Below are 20,184 nucleotides of genomic sequence, written 5' to 3' on the forward strand. Positions count from 1 at the left end.
CTCACACAATAGCAGGTGATGTTTGAACTAATTTGTGTATGAACTTGTACATACGGCTTTTCCAATTTCCACCGTAGGCTTTTATTTCCTTCACTTATCCCAGAACTTTTATCATGATCAATTTTCTTTCGCAAGTGGCATTTTATCACAGTGGTGAAAATGTGTTAAGTCATTGCATGACGGCATAAGTACGAACCCCGTCAATAACTAATCTAACATCTAACCTAACAAAATCTATCGTAGATGGATCCTAATTTTCCCTCATTTGAAGTTAAATATGACTTCTAGCCATATTAAGACTTACTACCGCGAATTCAATTCTCTATCATGCAAATTTAATGTATCGACTTCCGCATAAAGAGCTCAACAAAATGACATTTTTACTATTTAAGTGACTCGAATGTTTTCCACCTTAGAAATATGGATAGAATATTTGATTAAAATTTAGAAAATTTGGTGGAGATATAATTTGCCATTAATAAAAGTTGAGTAAGTATTAACTAAAATAAATGTTTATGATAAAAATTGACAATGACTTACAAGTTCATGTAAATCCGCGATGATTTTTAACTCACAATAAAAAAGAATTCAATTTTCAAACTTTATGAATTAAATGTTAATTATGATTAATAGTTTAAGAGATGTGATATACACACATCCTATTTTACTTCTCACTTATTTTTTTAATTTTAAACCTTCGGATCAGATGAATTGAAGAATATCAACAGACAAAAATTATCAATGACGTGTGAGAAGTAAAATAGGATGTGTGAATAGCACACCCTAATTTAATTAGACATAGCAAAGTAAGCTAATTTTAACCAAAAGTTGAGCTTTGATCGCTTCTTCCAGTTTCTTTAATTTTGTGATCCAGCAGCATAAACGAGACAAAGAGTAATATTTCTCATAGGTCAAACGATTTCACCTTCCTCAGATGACGGAGAAAAGCGGGGACGGCGAGGGCAGCGGTGGGGGTGATGGTGGTCCAGCAGAGGAGGAGAAGAATAATAATAATGCTGATGGTGGTGTTCCACCAGAGGAAGAGAAGGAGAAAGAGAAGAATGGAGATCCAGAACTGCTGATCTGCTTGCTTCAACCTGCTCCCGCCGACTCCGATCCCGACTACATTGGCATCCGTCGCCTTCTCCTCTCTCGCAAGCCCCAGTCCCCATTTCATCGCCGCCGAGTATTCTCCTCCTCCTCCTCCTCTACTCAACAATTTGCATAATTCAATCGTTCATTTCGTTCATTCCAGTCACATTGTTATTGCTTCTGATTGTTGAAGGATTGGAGATGCAATGGAAAAGGGTACGTCGCGTTTCGAAATTACATCCGGCGGCCGAGGAATTGGGAGAGGATGCAGACTCCGAGCCTCCAGACCACTCCCGGAAACAGGTCGGCGATCAATTCATATCAAAGCTTTGCTAATCTCTCGAAACGTGATGAAATCGAAAGTTAATTTTCTGATTAGTGAGTGTTTAGTTTGTTTTCTTAAATTCGTAATGTATGCTGACATCAGGGTAATTTACTGCTTCATGCATCAGTGGGCGATGGATTCTGCCTACAAGTCCACTGTCCCTTTTGTACGACGTCGAAAGCTGGAGTCCTGGCAGGGTATGCAGTGCATTTCGAGTTCAATTTCCATTACGTTATGGGTTTTTGTTAATCCTATATAGTGTGCATTTGTTGCACATTCTAATCGTTTTCGGTTGATTGAATGAGGACATGTAATTCTTTAGCTTTTCGAACTGTAAAATCAATGACCCTTGAACACAATGCGAAAGTTTGTCATTTGTACGTTCTTTCCTGGATTTTTCCTTTTTTGGTTTTGTTATACTTTCGTTTTATTTTAGGACGTCCAGAGTGGCAGTCAACCTTCACCTCGCAGAAGTTTTGGCTACAGTATAAGTGATAGCGACCGCCCACGTCCTCGGCGGGCAGAACCTGCATACTCGTTTGTAGGAATGCATTGCATCTTTGATCAGTGCAAAGCCTCTGGTAACTATTTTCCTTTGAGTACTAGACTAGAGGGACCCCATTGTTGTGTTATTAAGCTGAGATTGAATGTGACTTTTAAAAAGGTTGAAATTTGAAACCTCATTGGTTTTTATGTACAGTTACGGTTTTGAAGTTTGGGCACATGAGTTCTGATCTGCTTGCATATGGAGCATCAGATGGAACCTTGACAGTATGCACTGTTTCTGATCCACCTTCAATCCTCAAGAATCTGCATGGTCACTCCAAAGATGTTACAGGTTCGATCGACTGGTATTGCTACTGTTGTCTTTTCTTTTGTTTTTGTTATGATATATTTGTAGCCATGTTTTAGTAAAATCTCGCGGTCAAAGACTTTAATTTTATTATTCCTTGAGATGTAGAAAACAGAAGTGCTAGGTTGCAATTTGCTCCAAGTACACACTTTGGTACCACCAAAATTCCTTTTTGGTTTAGGCAATCAATTTCTGGTAGCAGATTAATAGGTTGTATTCTTAGTGGTTCTAATGTTTAAAAACGTAACTAGAAACATGATATGCAACAGAGTTGAACATCAAGTCCGTAATCTATACAAGATGCAAATCTCTTTAGCTTCTCTTTCTATCCGTTTTTGAAATTCTGGTTCATTTTTCAGACTTTGATTTTTCGTCGAACAATCAATACATTGCATCCTCATCAATGGATAAAACTGTACGAGTGTGGGAGATTTCAAAAGGCCTTTGTATTCGAGTAATATATGGAGTGTCTCCACAACTGTGTATCCGTTTTCACCCTGTAAGTGTGCACAAAAATTAAGAAAGTTCAGCCCTCGAAATTGCCACAATATTTTTGTTATATTGGTTATCTTACTATAAAAGTATGTTTAAAGTGTTTTTTTGTTTCATCAATGCAAGTCATTTTATTCAAACCAAGTACTGGTTTCACCATAGAATACCTGTCAGGCTTTTTGGTTGCCTTTCTACCAGATTCTCAAAGAAGAGGGGTGAAGGGGGGGTTTACATACAACCGAGGCAAAGTGGTTTATGATTGAATCTCAGAGGCATTCTTATCATTTGGTAGATCCAAGTCCATGGCCTATTTCGGGTTCACTCGGAGCTTTGGCAACCACCGTAGGAGGTGTGATGTACATGCACCCATTTCAAGGGGGTGCAACACTTCTCAGTTTGGGCCTCATATTTATCCTATATACCATGTTCGTATGGTGGCGCGATGTTCTACGTGAATCCACGTTGGAAGGACATCATACCAAAGTTGTACAATTAGGACTTCGATATGGTTTTATTCCGTTCATCGTATCGGAGGTTATGTTCCTTTTTGCTCTACCAGATTCTCAAAGAAGATTACGTTCACTAGCCTCAGATGACCCTCATTTGCAATAACGTTCCCTTTTAAACCTTCACAGATCAAGTTAATATTGGCTTTCCCTTTGACAATCCGTGGATGACAAACTGTTACTGCATTTTGAGCTCTTAATACAGTATTATTCCTCATAAAAAATCTATGGATGACTTCAGTGCAAAGTGAAAATCATTTACCCCATTTTATATTTATTTTGTACATGAAAATACTGTCATTTAAGGGTTTTTTTTTTTTTTTTCTGTTATCTTCTCGATGCAGGTAAATAATAACTTTCTTTCAGCTGGCAATGCAGACAAAGAAGTTACGGTAATGACTGCATACCTTATGTTCATTCACAGTTGAAACTTGAACACATTTTATAACTTGTACTTTAATGTAAAGTGGATGAGGTACAGGTATTTGAGTCATATTGTCATTATTATCTATTCATTTAGACTGAATATGGGCACCAAAGAAGAGTACAGCGGGAGATTTCCCTGGGAAACTATAACTGATACATGTTACATGTTTCTGTTAATCATCAGTTCATCTGAACGTAAGTAATCAGAAAAGAAGGCCCAACTGCGTGCCTATTTTCTCACTGGTGTATCTTGTGTAAGTAATGGCTGCTGGGGAAGGTGCTGACCATGTGTTCCTTATTTGTCCCATTGCTCGAAATTTGTGACACAGTTTATTATCAGAGGTTGGGGTGAGATGGATTATTCCAAGAGATTATTCTGCTCTACTTTGTGAAGGATAAAGTATTGGGGACAGGAAAAAAGCTAAAGTCTCACGGGTTGTATGGTATCCTTATGTGTTATGGTGATAGTAGTTATTTGGTTTATTTGGTTGAAGAAAAATGAGAGGATATTCGAAATATAAGGGGGTTGCTGTGGAAGTGCTTTTGAAGCAAGTCAGATTTGGGCATTAGGATGGAACTTGTGGAATTTTCTTTTCTGCTATTTATTTAGATTGGAAGGCAGTTGTGTGTTCATCTGAGCTAGGATGAGTATGATATACATTAAAAAATTTGTTTTGTTAGAGTATGTGTTCTTCTGGTCCAATGGTCCTGCAGTATGAATTGTATTTCTTTTAGTTTAAAAAATACCTTGGATCTCAAATTAATATGAATATGGATTCATACTTTATAACTAAAGATCTTACTGCTCTTGATAAAATGAACACTATGCCCATTTATCGTAGGAATTACAATCATAATGGAACATCTCATTAGACATCCCCACACAAAAAGTTTTATTGCTACATTGATTTTTGTTTATCTTTTTCCGAAACATGAGGGAACCAGTTTTTTATAACTCCAATAATGTCATAGGGTTGCATGGATAATGTCAATTTAATTGATTGTATTTGATTGTATCTGATTGGTGGAACTTATACATCTATATTTCAGGTTTTCAATTTCAGCACTGGGAGGGTCATTCATAAAATATTCTTTGACAGTGAGGTTACCTCCATGGATTATGCTCACACTGGACAGCTCATTTTCTGTGGTGATGCGACGGTATGTTATTGCATATATTCATTTACAGTTCTCTTCCAATGAGCTGCCTATCCTTTTACTCATACACTCTCTTGGATAATTTGTTACAGGGCTGTATATATTCTATAAGCATGAATTCTCACACAGGAATGTTGTCTCGCTCTCATCGTCACCGAAGTAGCACAAGGCGGAAATCTGCAGTCATAACTGTGCAGTACCGAAGTTTTTCTCTGCTGGCTCGGGGCCCTGTCTTGCTTACGTGTACTCAAGATGGAAGTTTATCTTTCTTCAGGTTTGGCCACTGAACCTGCCCTGTTACTTTTGTTGTGTATTCAAAATTTCAAGCCACTGATAGTGAGGTTGGTATGCTGTAGTGTTGCTCTGGAAATACAGGGTTATTTGACTCTCCGTTGCTCACTGAAACTAAATCCACGAATATACAGCATCCGGGCTTCCTTCTGTCCGCTGCTTTCCCTTGAAAAAGGAGAATATATAGGTTTGTATGCCAATATCAATGTTACCACATGCTTCATTACTACTTTTCTTTTAGTGTTTGCTGACAGTCATACTGTTACAATGCCTAGTTTCCGGAAGTGAAGATTCCAATGTCTACTTCTACGATTTAACTCGGCCAAAGCATACTTGTGTAAACAAGCTACAGGTTCGTCTTATTTTTACACAAGGTTTTACTCTTTACTATGGTATGAAATTGGACCCTAAAGACCAAAATATATCCAACTGCAGGGTCATCGATTTCCGGTTATTGGTGTTGCTTGGAACCATGGAGAGAACTTGTTAGCATCATCTGATTTCTACGGAACGGTTATTGTATGGAAGAGATCAAAGACAGGTTAAAACAAACATATACAAAGAGATACAAGTTTCAACTCACACTCTCGCCATAGCGGGCTATAATTCTTCCATTTTCCCCAAAAATGAGGTATTAAACGTTATAACGTCTCGTATAATGTACTATTAACCGTATCAATCACGTACGGAATAGAGTGGCATTACTTGTACAAGTGTTTGTATCTTTTTTGCCAATGTAATATGAAGCCACCAACTTGTTTTGAATAAAGAGAGCTATGCAAATGAGATGCATGTTTTTTGTAGTTGATATAATAAAGCTTAGTTTTCTTCTTATGAGCACAAAACAGTTAATATGGCTGGTGATTGGATAGATTCTTTTTAATTTTTGTTTTGCGGTGAGTGGTTTTGTCTAGTCATTAGGACTTTTTTTTTTTATATCATATAGTTACACCGAATTGCAGCCTCCGTTGTAGTCTAGTTAGTCAGGATACTCGGCTCTCACCCGAGAGACCTGGGTTCAAGTCCCGGCAACGGAATTTCATTTTTTGATTTTTAATATAATTATAGATTATAATCGTTTCGCGTTACTGTTACCGTTACCACGGAGCACTTGTGCAGTGTAGATTTCCGCTTGTTAAAAGTAGAAGACTCCTTAGTCATCTGCAAGAAGTAATGTCTTTCATATTCTATAGATAAGTAAATTATAATTGGTTTATTGTAATTTCGGTTTATTAAATCCGTGATCCTAATGTCTTCTTGTTATTCTTATGATTTTAGAATATGTCTTACGAGTATAAAATAGGTACATCTTCTGTTTTTTTTAAATGAAAAAATGGGTGCCATTCAAACTGGAGAATCCATTGTTACATCGGACAATATGTTCATTGTCACTAACCCACTAAAGTTACATGATAAATATTCGCACTCACTCAAAAGCAGTGGAAGGCCATGGACCATGCACTGTACAAAAGTTGCATATGTGCATCGTATATTCTAAATCTTAATTCGTGTGGCATCTTATTACTCTTAGTATAATAAAATATAAAAAGTAAAAAATACTAACCACTAGAGAGAATATAGATAAATAAAAAAACAAAAATCCTCGGCCATCGACTCTGTTCTTTAGCTAAGGGGGTTGGTGGCAATCTCTTTTGGTCTCTTACTCATTTCTAATAGAGGGCACAGCGGACAGAAACAAAATAAAATAAAATGCAAACTAAAATGTAGGGTTCATTATCTTCTAGTGCGAGAAGATACCTGAAAACTCCAAAGCTTTGTCTCTAGTACCAGCCTACAACGTAAACAACTAGAAGATAATGGCTTTTATTAAGGCAAGCAACTGAAACAGAGAAGCACTATGAATATTTCATTCAACAAAAAACATCCAACACACCCTGACTGTTATTTAGTGCTAATGGCTTTTATTAAGGTACTAGGACCTCAGAAGTGACTCTAATTTAAATTTGAGATGGTGGTATTTTGAGCTTCTTGTGGTCTGTGTACTTGATAAAAGACTATGAGAAGAAAGCTCGACATGTGTTTTAGCCTTGTGGGTAATTTATAATATTGCTTTGCCAGTGATTGCAAGATCGTGACAAGTAATACATGTTTTCCTCGTGGTACCTTTACAGTAGTGATCCAGTTGACAAAGTTACATTTTCTTTACGAGTATTATCTTTCATGTTGGTTGGATACAGATCATCCATGGCTGATGATTGTACTCCAGTGTCTTGAGATGATTTCTGCAACGCAGGAACAGTGAAATATATAGTGTCCAAACTTGTCGATGCTAGACCTAAGTAGGAAGATCCAACAGGGGAATAAATGCGTTCGGAATATTCACATTTCTACATTCCATAACTACATACATACATACATACACGTCCTCGACCTTAAATAGATAGAGGATCTACTTAATTACATATAAAGGTTTTCAAGCTAGTTTTCGTCTTCCAATTAACTCATAGATACACAATTTGTGATGCAAGACATGTCTCCCGTCTCCGTGCTTGCTTAAGCCCTACCAATGATCAGAAGGCCACAACCTCTAGTTTATCAGATTGACTTGTATATACAATATCACCTCCGACGCCGTTTTGTATCCACCTGAAAGACAACATGAATGAAATTCAAGAATACTTTGTGGCCATTGACTTCAAAGAGATGCTAGAGACCAACAACTATCAATGATAAACACTGCCTTGGTTGTTTTTTCTTGAGTCTTGACAAAATCAAGCTTCAAACAAACCATTAAATTACCTACATCTCCAAATACTAGTCGTTCTCATAACAAATTATACGCTTTAAAATTCATATAAAGTCGGACAACTTAATGAACACATAGTATATTTGCTTTTTTATGTCATTGCCTCACCGCCAACTGTAAGATATTCATGAAGTCTGACCAATGATGCCTACTACCAATAGTCCTGGAAATTTGTAATAAGTTTCTTTCTATTCAATGTATGGTTTCTTTTAACACCCTTTTCTGTTCTTTCTATTCAACTTAATCTGGTCTCAAAACTGAGAGTATATATTCATCACAAGCCCCTATGTGTCTTCGAGTCATTTAATAATAGATAAAGAAATCCGAAACATGTCCAATAACGTGTCAATTACCAGAGGACACGCAATTCAAATTGAGTCCACAACCCCACATGCAACCAAGAATGATAATGGTAAACCTAACTTCAAATTTTATCCGAATGTACCTTTGTATCAGGGTGTCTGGAAGCAGTATGGGAATTCTGCAATTTCTTTTGACCCTCGGAAGAGCAGCCTTCACAGAAAAAGTGATCTAGTCTTTTGGCTTCCTGTATATTCATGTCTATACAAGCAGGATGAAACCTGAATCAAGTGAAGTAAATTGAATATTGCATCTGTATTATAAAAGGATTGGCAAGGGGAAGAAAGTACAAGTGAAAATAGACAAAAAGCATATCACTTAAGAAAAGACTAGGCATCCGTGCTTCGATGCCTTTGTTTTCACTATTTTCAAGCAATAGCCCCTCAAGTGTCAACCTCAGAAGCTGCGGAAAGCAATGGCTCAGCAACACACCACATGCTCAAGGCAGACCAGCATAAGGTTATACACTTGTCAGTATGCTTCATGCTTATTCCATGTTAGCATTTGGGACAAAGATCAGAGATATATGCATACCGAAAAAGGGTAAAGCAAAACATTCCATCTAAAAATAGTTCCTCTAAACGGTATACTTCTTTAGAGGGAGCAACACCATGAGACTTCGTCTGGTGCACAAATAAACAAAATGTCTAGCTGATTCACATTCAAGAAGTTCCTCGTAATAACTAACATTATGGTATGGCACGTTAACTATGTATATTTGAATGCTAACCTGTAGTAGTGTATGAACACAGTTCCATGAACTAACCAATTACTTCCCCTAATTTCCCCTCAAGTTATGAATAACAGTTACTTTAAAATTAAATTTATAATCCATCCATCTTCAATTTCACAACAATTTCCCCTCCAGCATTTAGAGGCAATTTATACCCCAGAAAATCTGTTACACTCCAGAAAGGTCCGTCTGAAATATATAAGAAGTACAAAGTCATAGTCTTCGAGATCTAGTAAAAGGGAACAGCCAAGTTTCAGTGTGCACCTGGTTAGCAACTAAATGCATGTGTAAATTAAAACATGATAAATAAAATCTATCAAGAGATAAGAGAAATATTCAGACGAAGGACCAACTTTTCAACTTTATGATAAGAATCCAATCCACCCTCCGTGAGGCATTAGCGTGGGGAGCGCACAAACAACTAAATAACTTAAACATTTAACTTACCAATCACTACAACCTTCACACTGAACCATGAGGTCATCCGGGTTGTAAGGCATCTCACATTTGCAATACCTGCCACGTAACATCAGAAACCCAAAAAGAGGCATTTTGATATCAGTCATTCCAAAACCCAATGTGGCAACAACTTGAGCTTGTTCACAAAGATCAAATAGAAAGGCTGACAACTTAACAGCCATGAGCAAAAACAAAAATTGTGGGAAACTTATATAACTAATAAAAAATTGGACACTTAAGCTCAAGGCTTAAAATATGTTTCGGTTATGATTTCATCAAACTCAAATATTAGTATAACCTATATAAGATAAAGAGTGAAAACGAAATCTTGAAAGTCAAGCTACGTTGATAACGAGAAGGATAGGAAACTGAGAATTAAGGGTGAAGGACCAGATGAAGATGCATAAAACTTAAATCAATGAAGAAAAGTTTTGAGCTTTTAGTTCTAGAGGCCGTTTGCCAACCATTTCATTTTCAGTTTTCGATTTTGTTTTTACTACTGAAAACTTGCATGGTAACTGTTTTCAGTTTTCATAAAAAAAACTAAAAGCTACTGTTTTGAGTATTCAAATTTTGGACTACCATTCATCTTGGTTATCTTGTACTTATGAACAAGCTTGGGGCTACTTTAAAGTTTATGCTTACTACTAGGGCTTCCAGCACTAATTCGTACGCTTAATTGGGTCTCATAGCCCCTGTGACCTTCAATTCAGAGTCTGATTCATGCGCTTTAAAAGCGCACTTCTATGGCCCTTCGCCGAGCAGTTTTAAGTTTTCACAATCAAACAAGTTTTCAGTTAAAATTGTTATCAAACGGGCCATAGTTTTACGTATTTCTTAAAGTTTCCAGAGACTACTACAATATATGATGGAAGTAACAATGAAGAGTGAGCGAAAGTTCATTGCTTTTATATTTAATGCACTCTAAAAACAATAGAAACCAACCAAATCATATCAATTGAAGCACGAAATCAATACTAAACACCAAATAACAAGAAAAGTTGAAGAACTGACAACTCAATCTCCATTCCAATTCAACCAATTTGAAGCAAAAGAAGAATAAACATACACGGCAACACGGTCGGGATTGAAAGCCCCAGTGGAGGAATTATACTCAAAACGACAGAAGAAATCGTCGTTTCCAACAGCGTCAAGCTTGGTGTAGCTCTTGAAGGTGTGGACCGTACACTTGGCCTCGATGGTGTCGGCGCTCTGAACATCGTGGTGATCGGAGAGAAAGACCTCTTTGGAGCCGTGAAACTGCCTCCGGCCGCCAAGCGACTCCTCCGGCCGATAGTACCACTGGACGTGGACCTTGACGTTGGAGCCGCGGCTGTCGGCCTCGATGCGCTCGATCTTCGCCACGTACGACGGCTTCCCCGGCTCCGACGGCCGCATCAGGACGCAGTCACCGGCTGCCCCACAAACACAGAAATCAAATTTACAGAGAATACGAATCGAATTTTGAATTTTTAGAAATAGGGAACTGAATTCCGAGTAGTGAGTAGTGGAAGTGGTGTACCTCTGATGGTTTTGTTGATGGGTTTGACGGTGTAGGAGTCCAGCGTTCGTCTCGGAGCTTTGGGTTTGGCCATGGCGGAGATTCTAGAAGCTCATCGCCCGAACCAGACACGCAGAATTGGAATGTGGAATTCGGAAGAAGAAACGTGGGGGGTTAGTTCCTTCGTACGAGGGGTTGGATTGTAGGGGCATAGCATGGACGCATGCAGAGAGGATAATAGCTCCTTTATTGGAGGGGACTTTTTCTTCTACGTATTGACTCGGGTTCCTTTGTTGACTGTTTTTTAACATGAAATTGTTGTGACTTCCCCAGTTGGAATTGTGAGGTCGGACTTGAAGTTTTCAGGAATTTTTTATAGTGTTTCGGAGTATTAAATATTTCAGAATTTCTAACTGTTAAATTTTAATTAAAAGTCAAGATTTAAAGGTTAAAAAGATTGAAGCATCCTTTGCTCCAAAGCACCGTAAAATTTTCGTGAAATGTAGACCATATATTTGTACTAGATGAGTTGATACTTGATACCCATATTGTGGAGTAGGATTTCAGCAACTTGTTCGTTTGGACCTCCTTGTATAATCTTTTCGGCTTACATCTTATTTTGTAAGAAAATAATTAGTCAAATTTGAAATAATTCGATCATCCAACAGTCTTCCAATAAATAGACAAGTCTCACTTAAACATTGAAATTTTGACAACGATTTTATTTGGTTTATTTTTGTAGAGTTAATCTTTAAAGGTTAATCAATAAAGTAGACGGTTCTAATCATCAAACAACATTGTAAGATGTGAAGTAGAGCCGAAAAAGTAAAACAAAAATGTTTGAGTGAGAAAGTTGTTAACACCTCATATGCTAATAGCCCACTAACCATATGTGTGAAGTTAATGCACATGACGTGTTGGAAATTATATATTATAATATTTAATTTTTGTTTGAATGAAAAATAAGAGTCAAGTGTTATAGTTGTATTCAAATTCATGAGTTGCATTTATTCGTTGGAATTTAGGCAGCAGTCACAATGTTTCAAAAGGGGTGGCTTGAGTTCTATATAAACTCAACCATCTCAGTCGTCTAAATAATAAAGAGTAGAGTTTAGTCCCCAAGACTTTATTGTCTCTCTCGTTATTAAATATCTTCCGAGTTGTGTCTTGAAAGTAAAGAATATATAAAATTCGCCAGAGTCCGAAAATTGAAGTGCTTTGACTTCGAATTATAGATTGTTGAATCATGAGATGGACACCTACTTAACTATAAGTACAAGAGTAGGGGCGAAATTCTGTCTTTAGAACATTGCATTTATGCAAGCTTCAATCTTCAAGTTTGTCAGTTTTTCTAAGTTTATCTCTCATTGTTTATATTAATCTTGTATACTATTGATGTTGTGATTTTCCTTATGATTATTGTGATTGGAATTCTTGTGTTGTTTTCATATTTTCTAATATTGCTCCAACATGACGTTGATAAAATTAGAATCTCCAAAATGTCGTAAGACCATTTGTCAAAATATGGTGGTGCTTATACTGACAATAAACCAGTGTGCGTGTTTATCATTTTCCTTAAAGTCAAGTTGAATACGAATTTCTCCTGTCATCCTCAATCTGAATCGAAACTTCAACTGGGAAGCTTTGTGATTGAGAAGCTTCCTTTCAGTTGTATGAAAAGATCAGCATTCCATGCCTACTTCCGTAGACAATACCTTTACATTTCCATACACCAAATGTGACATTCTATATTTTGATGCTAAAACACTGCTCTGCTGCTGCCTAATCCAATTTTCGTATGGCATTAAATTTTTCCCAAGTTCGGTCTTGAACCCTTGAATTTGGTTCTGGCAGTTTTTCTCTTCGTTCAGCGGTTAGGGCAGTTCAAGTGCTTATAGGGGAACAAACAGCTTCCACAGATAACTTTTTTAGTTTGCTTGGACAAGGGTCCGCGCCGAAGTTGGTGTTTGATATGGTCAATGAACACTTCTGCTTACCTAGGCACTCCTGTCAAGATAAAACATCACCAAAATCTCGATTACGTTGAAACTTTGACATCTCTATGAGTTGATTGGAAAACTTATAACTCTTTACTGCAGTAAATTAGGAGCAATATCTGAGAAGTACCTTCTGCAGGACAGCATTTGAGTTTGGAGCGTGACAGGTGCCGTGCTGAAATTTCCCACAGCTTCCGGATGGAGTTCCAAAGCTTGAAAATTTAATAGCAGAAATGGAGTGTCCATCTGTACAGTGTAGGCTAATTTCAGGCTTCTGTTGCACTTCCGTTTGGCCATGGCTCTCAGTGTGCCAATTTGTAATGCGTGGGTGATTTTCAGAGACCTCGGCACAAACACTCGTCACTGATTTTTTCACAAGAGCAACCTTTGATACATCACCACCAATCTCCTCAAATACTACCAAGAGGTTCTTAGACGGCTTCAGCCAAGAGCGAGGAACATGGTACCTGAGGCATGACAGAATTAAAGTTCAGTTCTTGAAGTGGTTCTTACTGTGTTTTCTGCATGGATTTACTGAACCCTAAACCGTGAATGAAGTTGGTACCATTGTTGAGTTGGATGCTGACAACCAAATTGGCATTTCTTAGGCCTGAATGTACCAGAATATGTGCATGCACTGCAATCGCCATCAGCGTAAATAGTCCAGTATCTTCCGATGCTCTGCCCGTTGATCCATACTTGACCCTTCCCCATACTACCCATGTCCAAAGCCAAGGGCTCATCTCCATTTGGTTCATCAAAATATGCCTACGCATTCAACAACTGTTAAACCACGTTGCAGTAGGAGGCCGAACAAACTCCAATTCACCCTCCAACCAACATTCAGTTCTTAGATAGAACCATATGAAATAAGAGTAAAACATTTGGTCAAGCTTCAACGTTGGAAGTTACATTTCCATACCTTATACCATGTCAGTGGCTGTTGCTTTTGTGCCACTAAGGACCCTGTCAGCCAATCCACAGCTGAAATGGAATTTGGAGAATCCAGATTCGCGGCTTCACCTTTTAGCCCAACCTGTATAAAGAAACAAAAGAATAAGTTGGCCTTCCTCAAGTACACGAGTCACTGGAATTAAGTGGAAGTAGAGATTAAAGACCGACCTGATATGACCATTTCTGCCAAGATAAATCTCTCGTTCCATGGTCTAGTCCATGTAGAGCAACTGGTCCCAGCACTCCTGTGTTCCGTGTCTCAAAGTGAGGACCATTATTCTTCAACAACATCAAGCAGAAAATAGTTCAGTTAAAAGTTCAACTTTGGATTTGGTTTAAAAACAGAGAGAGAGAGAGAGAGAGAGAGAGAGAGATCAATGTAAGCAAAACCTAAACGACAACGCAAGCTTTACACAGACCAATCACAAAATAGATTGCACAAGATAGATAATGCTGTATGTAAACCATACACGTATTACAGAGATGCAAAACTAGAAATACGAACTCAAAAACTAATACAAGTTTGAACTACCCGAATTTCGTTGTGCTTCTGATGTTCCCTTTGACTCAATTACTAAGAAGTTGAGGTTCCACCATCAACCAATTGGACATATGGGGAGTAGCACAACTATTTATAAGCACATGCATTGTCCCCTCTTTCCCCAATGTGGGGTTCTCACTCTGAACAATTACATCGCAATGATGAAACCTCATAGTCATATGTCTCTCACATTCCATGGCTAATTCCTTATTGTAATGAAGGATACAATAATCATCACAATTTTTAAAGAAAATATAGAAATTCGAAACATAATAGCCAACAATAAATTTTCTTTTGTATATCAAAGCATTGGATGTTAGCGAAAATAGAAATTAAGGAACTAACCGCCAATCCAACAGCTATACTGAGAAGTGAAATTTTATTCAGTCCAGCATGCAGGTTGACATTTCCTGTAAAAGTAAATCTTCTGTGTTCCCTTGTCCCAGAAGCCGATCCTATCGTTATAGAACATATACATCTTTTAATCAGACTCCAATAGGTATTCCATTAGATCATAACTAGCTGGTGTACTTCTCTCAGCACAAGCTGATCAACAGTTTACCTGAGAGCTGGTCATTTATGAAGACATGCACAGCATCTCCAGCTGACTGCACAGTTAGACTGGGATGCTGACCTCCGCCCAGAAATGATTCTGATGGATCTATGTCAACACTATAAGCATCAAGTTATTGATAGTTTAGTTTTAACAAAGGGATATACATGTTAGAAGATATTTTGGGTATAAAACATTTTAGTGGTTTTATTTCACCTGGTTGTGTACCACAAATAATCACTGGAGTCTCTTGTGATGTTCAACTGATCTAGGAGGCCAGTGACCGTGATTGTAGTATCACCAGCCACTGAAGAAACATCTTCATTGAAGATTCCCCACGAGTGCAACTCAGAGTTAGTGCGCAAAAGTTGTGTTTGGGATGTCTGAACTCCCACCTGCAACAGAATGCATGGCTCCCTGCTTATCATTTCTGCGTATACACTATACTAAAGTGGAACAAAACCAGTAAAAAAGCATTCCAAAGTTACTTTCGTTTATGTAACTCACTCGGGCAGTGTTGAATGCAACATTTTTGCAATCTGGAAGGATGCTGATGGACCAGGGGGGAGGTGAAAGTTCATGTTATTGAAAGTCACTTTTGTAGCTGACTTTGTATTGAAATTTGAGAGAAAAGCTGCACAGCCTCCTGACTTGGAAGAGAATACATGTGCCTGGAATTTGAGTCAATCTGGTTAGAAACAAGCATCAACTTCCATATGTTCAAAGTTTCCAAAACATCAATCTGGTTGAAATTGATTTTGTACAAATCTTCAAGGAAGACTTCCTTTTGAAAACCACCAGAACGACATTCTTAAGCTTAGTTCATAGCTTCTCAAAGGAGGTGGTATTCAATATGGCATGGCCTCATTAACACAGAATCCCTTTGACCATTAGATAGATTACTTTTTTTTTTTTTTTTTCATGTGTGATTACTTGTTTAACTAACGTATAAGACGTTTTGAAACTCTACTGATTTCTACTGCAGAAATTCAGAGTAAATGACATTCTTACTTACACGCTCTCAGAGAAGCAGACAAACCTGTTCGTAGCTCCCTAAGGTTGTGACAGTAGGATCCGCATTCAGCAGAGCTAACTCACATAGCTTGACAGCCTTATGGAGTTCCTTTAAGTGGCCATACTTAGGTTGCCTGATCAAGCCTATAAAATCAGTTATGAGTTAGAAGACTGCAAATTAGTAGTCTAGTACTATTTACACATCACGACGTACATCTGAAGAAAGATTATGAATTTGGAAAGTCACTGCCGAATGGGTTCAATTTTCTCACCGTATTCGTCGATGGGAGCATCATAGTCATAGCTGGTAGTTATAAAAGGGCCTCCAGCAGTTCTTCCAAAGTTGGTCCCTCCATGGTACTGCATGCAATGATTAGTTACCTCTGGGAGTGATGTACTATATGATAATGCATTATATATATCGGATTTACATTGACAGAAATAAGGTATCATTGGATTGCAGAATGTTTTGTATAAGAAGTTTTCATACTTTAATGTTTGTCTTCTATCTCAAAGCATACAGACGGCAAAGGGATTGACTGACCATGTAATAATTTATGAAGGAGCCTCCTTTTTGGATGAATCTGGCAACTGCAAATGCCAAATCTTCAACAGGCCGCTGGTAAATTGGGCCACCAAATTCTGTGAACCTTTAAGAAGACAGGACAACGTAAATCTACTACTTCTCAAGCTGCAGTTCTGAGAGCAAAGGTCAATGTAGAACTTACCAGCCACTCCATGCTTCAGTCCACATAGTGGGTTTGTATGGTTTGTTGGGAGAAAAATAATCGCAATAAAAACCATTGCAAGTGTTTATCTGTCAGCAGCATTCAAACAATCCAAAATAAATTAGACTTGTTAGCAACTCTAACTTAAGCATAGATTCACTTCGTTGCCAGTGGTTAATTAGCCATAATTGGCTAATATAAATGCAAATCGTCGGATGCTTAAATTTCCTAGTAGAAAATAGAGTTTGATGGGTAAATAAAGGAGACGGGAATGATAACTGAATGTGACTTATTGACTTGTTCAGAGAAGTATGCATAGAGTGGGGCAAAGACATTTCGCTTACCACTGGGTCAGGGGCATCATCTTCCTTGCACATTACCCATGGGACCCCGGTACCCATTCCAACAGCCATCTTTGCAGCCCAGGTCATATATGCATAACCAGAAGCCCCAAACGCCTTGCTTTCTGGCTCGTATTCGTTCTCAATCTGAACAAAAAGTAAATTAAATTAGTGTTACGAATCATCAGTGTGCTCAGCTATCCAAACCGAAAACAGTGTCAAGTGGTAACCTAGTACATAGATGTGCTCAAAATTAAGCTGACTGAAATGTTATACAGTAGTAAAAAATAGTGGCAGAAGTTACCTGAGAAAGGATAATGGGGCCACCTTGTGACTCAAACAACTTTTCGTTCTTCATCAATTGGACAACTTTCTGTGTAAATTTTTGCATTGCTGACTGCAACACCAAAAATAAGCAAAACATTAATCGATGATTAATTCAGACAATTGACCGAAAACTTCAAGTTTTCAAATTACATATCCGTCCTTCGTAAAAAAAACAGACCTTAAAAGGCTCATTATCTGTTCTGAAGCTAATGCCTGGAACAAACTTCAGCCAAACTGGAAACCCCCTAAAGAAAATAGAAATATTCAAAAAGAAATTCATCGACGAAACGAAAAACTGCTGAGGAAAAATGATCATTACCCAAAATTCCATTCTGAACAAATATAAGGACCAATCCGAAGATGAACATAGAGCCCTGCCTTGTGAACCGTCTTTATGAACCGAACCAAATCGTTCCTCCCCTCGAAATTATACTAAAACCCAAAAATTGTAAGAACAACGTATCAAACAGAGAAAGGGATAATATGCACAAAATTCAGAGAAATGTAAGAAATTAAGTGAAATAAAAACAATGAATACATTGCCAGGAGAAGGTTCATGAAGATTCCAGAAGACATAGGTGTCGATGGCATCCAAGCCACCATCTTTGGCCTTCTGTATAAGACCTTCCCACATCTGCATTTCACTTATCATGTCCAATTAGCAATACGGTCATCAAAATTTTGCAAAAGAAATCACATTTGGTCAGGAAAATAGTTTAACATTTTAAAAAAACAAAAAAAAAGTAGGCTTTAATTTAGATGGGGAAAATGGTACCTCAGGAGTACTTCTGGGATAGTGAATGGAGCCAGAGAAGAGAAGTCTCCTCTGCCCATCAATGACAAGAGCCTTCCTATCATACACAACATTGCACTTTGTCACCTCAACATACACAGAAGACCACACTATGCAGCAGCAGAGCAGAACCCAGCTCAAAGCTGAGCTATTAGCCCTCATTCTTCTTCTTCCCACTTCCTAGAGAGATAGAGTGAGAGAGAGAGAGAGAGAGAGAGAAATCTAAAATATGGGAAATAATGGGAGAGTGGAAAATTGAAATGTGGTCACTTCAGTTTGTCTGGTATGACATTACTACTGTAGAGATTCACAGTGACATTTGGCTCAAAAGTTGAAATTTAACATGAAAATACAAGGAAAAAATGAAAGGCAGGAAATCTGTAACCTGTTGGAAGGAAGCAGCAAAAGGTGAAGGTCTTAACTTGAAGGAAAAATACAACAAAATGCGTTTGGGCAAAAAATGTATGGAGCGCAATGGGTGTGATATGGACCGGACTGGAGGACACAACCCATCTGTGTTCTGCTAATGGCTGCATGCTGGAAATTGTAACGAAACAATAATTTTGGGATATTTTAAAAGTACCTGATAATGTTATTCAAAATTACAGTCTAGTAATATTCATCATTAACTTGTAAGTCAGAGATTTGAAGTTTGAATTTCGTGGGTAACAAATTCGATACCAAATTAAATTACCCATTGTGTAACTTCTCTTTAATGTAAAATATATCATTGTACTAAAAAAAAATACCCATGATATGTCCATTACAAGGGAAATCATGAAGATGTTTCTTTCGCGAAAGAAAACAAGAAAGTACTATAGTGGTCTAGTAGTGTTTTTCTTTAATCATAAGTAAGTGGTTTAAGGTTGAAATCTTAGTGAATGGTGAATTTGATACTAAATTGGATTGCTTATTATATAGTTTAACCGAACTTTCCTTCTTTAGTATAAAATATATCATTATACTAAAGAAAAAAAAGGTATCCCATGACATGTCCTTAATTGCCGAGGAAATAATGAAAATGTTTCTTTCGCGCAAATAGAGACATTTTGTTATGTACCCGGAATATGAGCCGAGTACATTATTGGTGTCGTAGTATAAGTAGATGGCATGTAATTTTTTGTGTTTTTCTACTTTTATTATGATACGTGGTGTCCCGACTTGTATTTTGAAAACACTTCGAGTAGATAGGGTATATTTTTCAGCGTTCTCTAGTTCCACAAAGAGGAAGGAAAACCTAATCTCAAAAAATAAATTCTCCCTCCAAAAACCAAATTTAATTTAAGATTAGTATCCAATGGTTCTGTTTCCCTCCAAAAGCCAATCTTAATTTTAGTGCTTGTGGCTCTCAAGGAAACACATGGGACAGGGTAGAGGTGGCATCTGATTCTCAACTCTAGTACCAAAACTACAAAAAGCCATGGCCGCGTCTGCCATAAGAAAGAACAAAAAGATATTAATAAAACTTCTTAATGTTTTTCTGGTCAATAATTCTGAATTTTCATAAGAAGAACTTGCTTGCAACAGGATCGTTTCATTAATAGTAAGTTTTTAACTCAATTTTTTCCGGATAGAAGTTTAACAATGATGATATTATGCTTTTAAAATAAATCTGTGACTTGTACATTATTAATATGATTGATGTGACTTTTACCATCCAAATCCTGAAAAAAAATTATATAATTATGTTTATAATAACTCATATAATAACGTCGAGAAATAGAAAACAAATTGAAATAGTTAGCAAGTCGTGTCATTGATATTTGATGTCAATTAGGAGTGGTTAATCCTAACTTGGTTAATTAACTTTGTTGGAGTCAAAAAGTTGGGACATAGGATCCTTGGTTTGGTCCCTTTTGCCTATGAAAGTGTGCCTCTTTGGACAAAACAAAAAGTGAAATTGGCTCTTTGCATGCATTTTCTGCATTCCTCTCAACGACAATTGGACCCAAGTGCCCCTATTTTCCTTACAA

The 20,184-nt window shown here is 37.5% G+C and overlaps 3 protein-coding genes and 1 non-coding gene across 5 annotated transcripts; 2 read left to right on the forward strand and 2 right to left on the reverse strand.

Moving 5' to 3' along the window:
• Positions 1-348: 348 nt before the first annotated feature.
• On the forward strand, positions 349-5,977 carry LOC103962056 (WD repeat-containing protein 13). Of its 2 annotated transcripts, none has more exons than XM_009374720.3 (13): positions 349-452; positions 857-1,186; positions 1,286-1,395; positions 1,545-1,614; positions 1,863-1,998; positions 2,118-2,255; positions 2,630-2,769; positions 3,613-3,660; positions 4,745-4,855; positions 4,945-5,126; positions 5,209-5,330; positions 5,419-5,495; positions 5,579-5,977. In XM_009374720.3, the coding sequence occupies exons 2-13, from the start codon at positions 935-937 to the stop codon at positions 5,687-5,689; spliced, it is 1,497 nt and encodes a 498-aa protein (XP_009372995.2). In that variant the 5' UTR covers positions 349-452; positions 857-934; the 3' UTR covers positions 5,690-5,977. The 2 variants fall into 2 exon arrangements, with proteins under 2 accessions (XP_009372995.2, XP_009372994.2); XM_009374719.3 differs by having other exon boundaries at positions 352-452; positions 1,854-1,998.
• Positions 5,978-6,107: 130 nt separating this feature from the next.
• Positions 6,108-6,180, forward strand: TRNAE-CUC. Its single transcript has one exon. It is a non-coding gene; the product is annotated as a tRNA-Glu (tRNA).
• Positions 6,181-7,469: 1,289 nt separating this feature from the next.
• LOC103962055 (chromatin remodeling protein SHL) lies at positions 7,470-11,186 on the reverse strand. Its single transcript, XM_048581086.1, has 5 exons — positions 10,985-11,186; positions 10,532-10,877; positions 9,451-9,519; positions 8,356-8,491; positions 7,470-7,750 (listed from the first exon to the last, which is right to left on the reverse strand). The coding sequence occupies exons 1-5, from the start codon at positions 11,055-11,057 to the stop codon at positions 7,724-7,726; spliced, it is 651 nt and encodes a 216-aa protein (XP_048437043.1). The 5' UTR covers positions 11,058-11,186; the 3' UTR covers positions 7,470-7,723.
• A 1,315-nt stretch (positions 11,187-12,501) lies between these two features.
• On the reverse strand, positions 12,502-18,723 carry LOC103962054 (beta-galactosidase 5). Its single transcript, XM_009374717.3, is given in 20 exon segments — positions 12,502-12,970; positions 13,091-13,427; positions 13,526-13,728; positions 13,883-13,996; positions 14,083-14,193; positions 14,801-14,910; positions 15,018-15,127; positions 15,225-15,403; positions 15,516-15,571; positions 15,574-15,679; positions 16,048-16,166; positions 16,295-16,382; positions 16,567-16,672; positions 16,751-16,839; positions 17,095-17,238; positions 17,396-17,488; positions 17,597-17,663; positions 17,738-17,850; positions 17,957-18,052; positions 18,194-18,723. Coding segments are annotated over 20 exon segments (2,544 nt in total). The 5' UTR covers positions 18,374-18,723; the 3' UTR covers positions 12,502-12,847.
• Between the last annotated feature and the right edge of the window lie 1,461 nt (positions 18,724-20,184).

This window comes from the organism of the source record quoted next, unplaced genomic scaffold (genome assembly GCF_019419815.1).
Source record: "Pyrus x bretschneideri cultivar Hongxiangsu unplaced genomic scaffold, Pyrus_bretschneideri_v1 Contig16, whole genome shotgun sequence".
In the NCBI taxonomy this organism is placed as follows: Eukaryota; Viridiplantae; Streptophyta; class Magnoliopsida; order Rosales; family Rosaceae; genus Pyrus; species Pyrus x bretschneideri.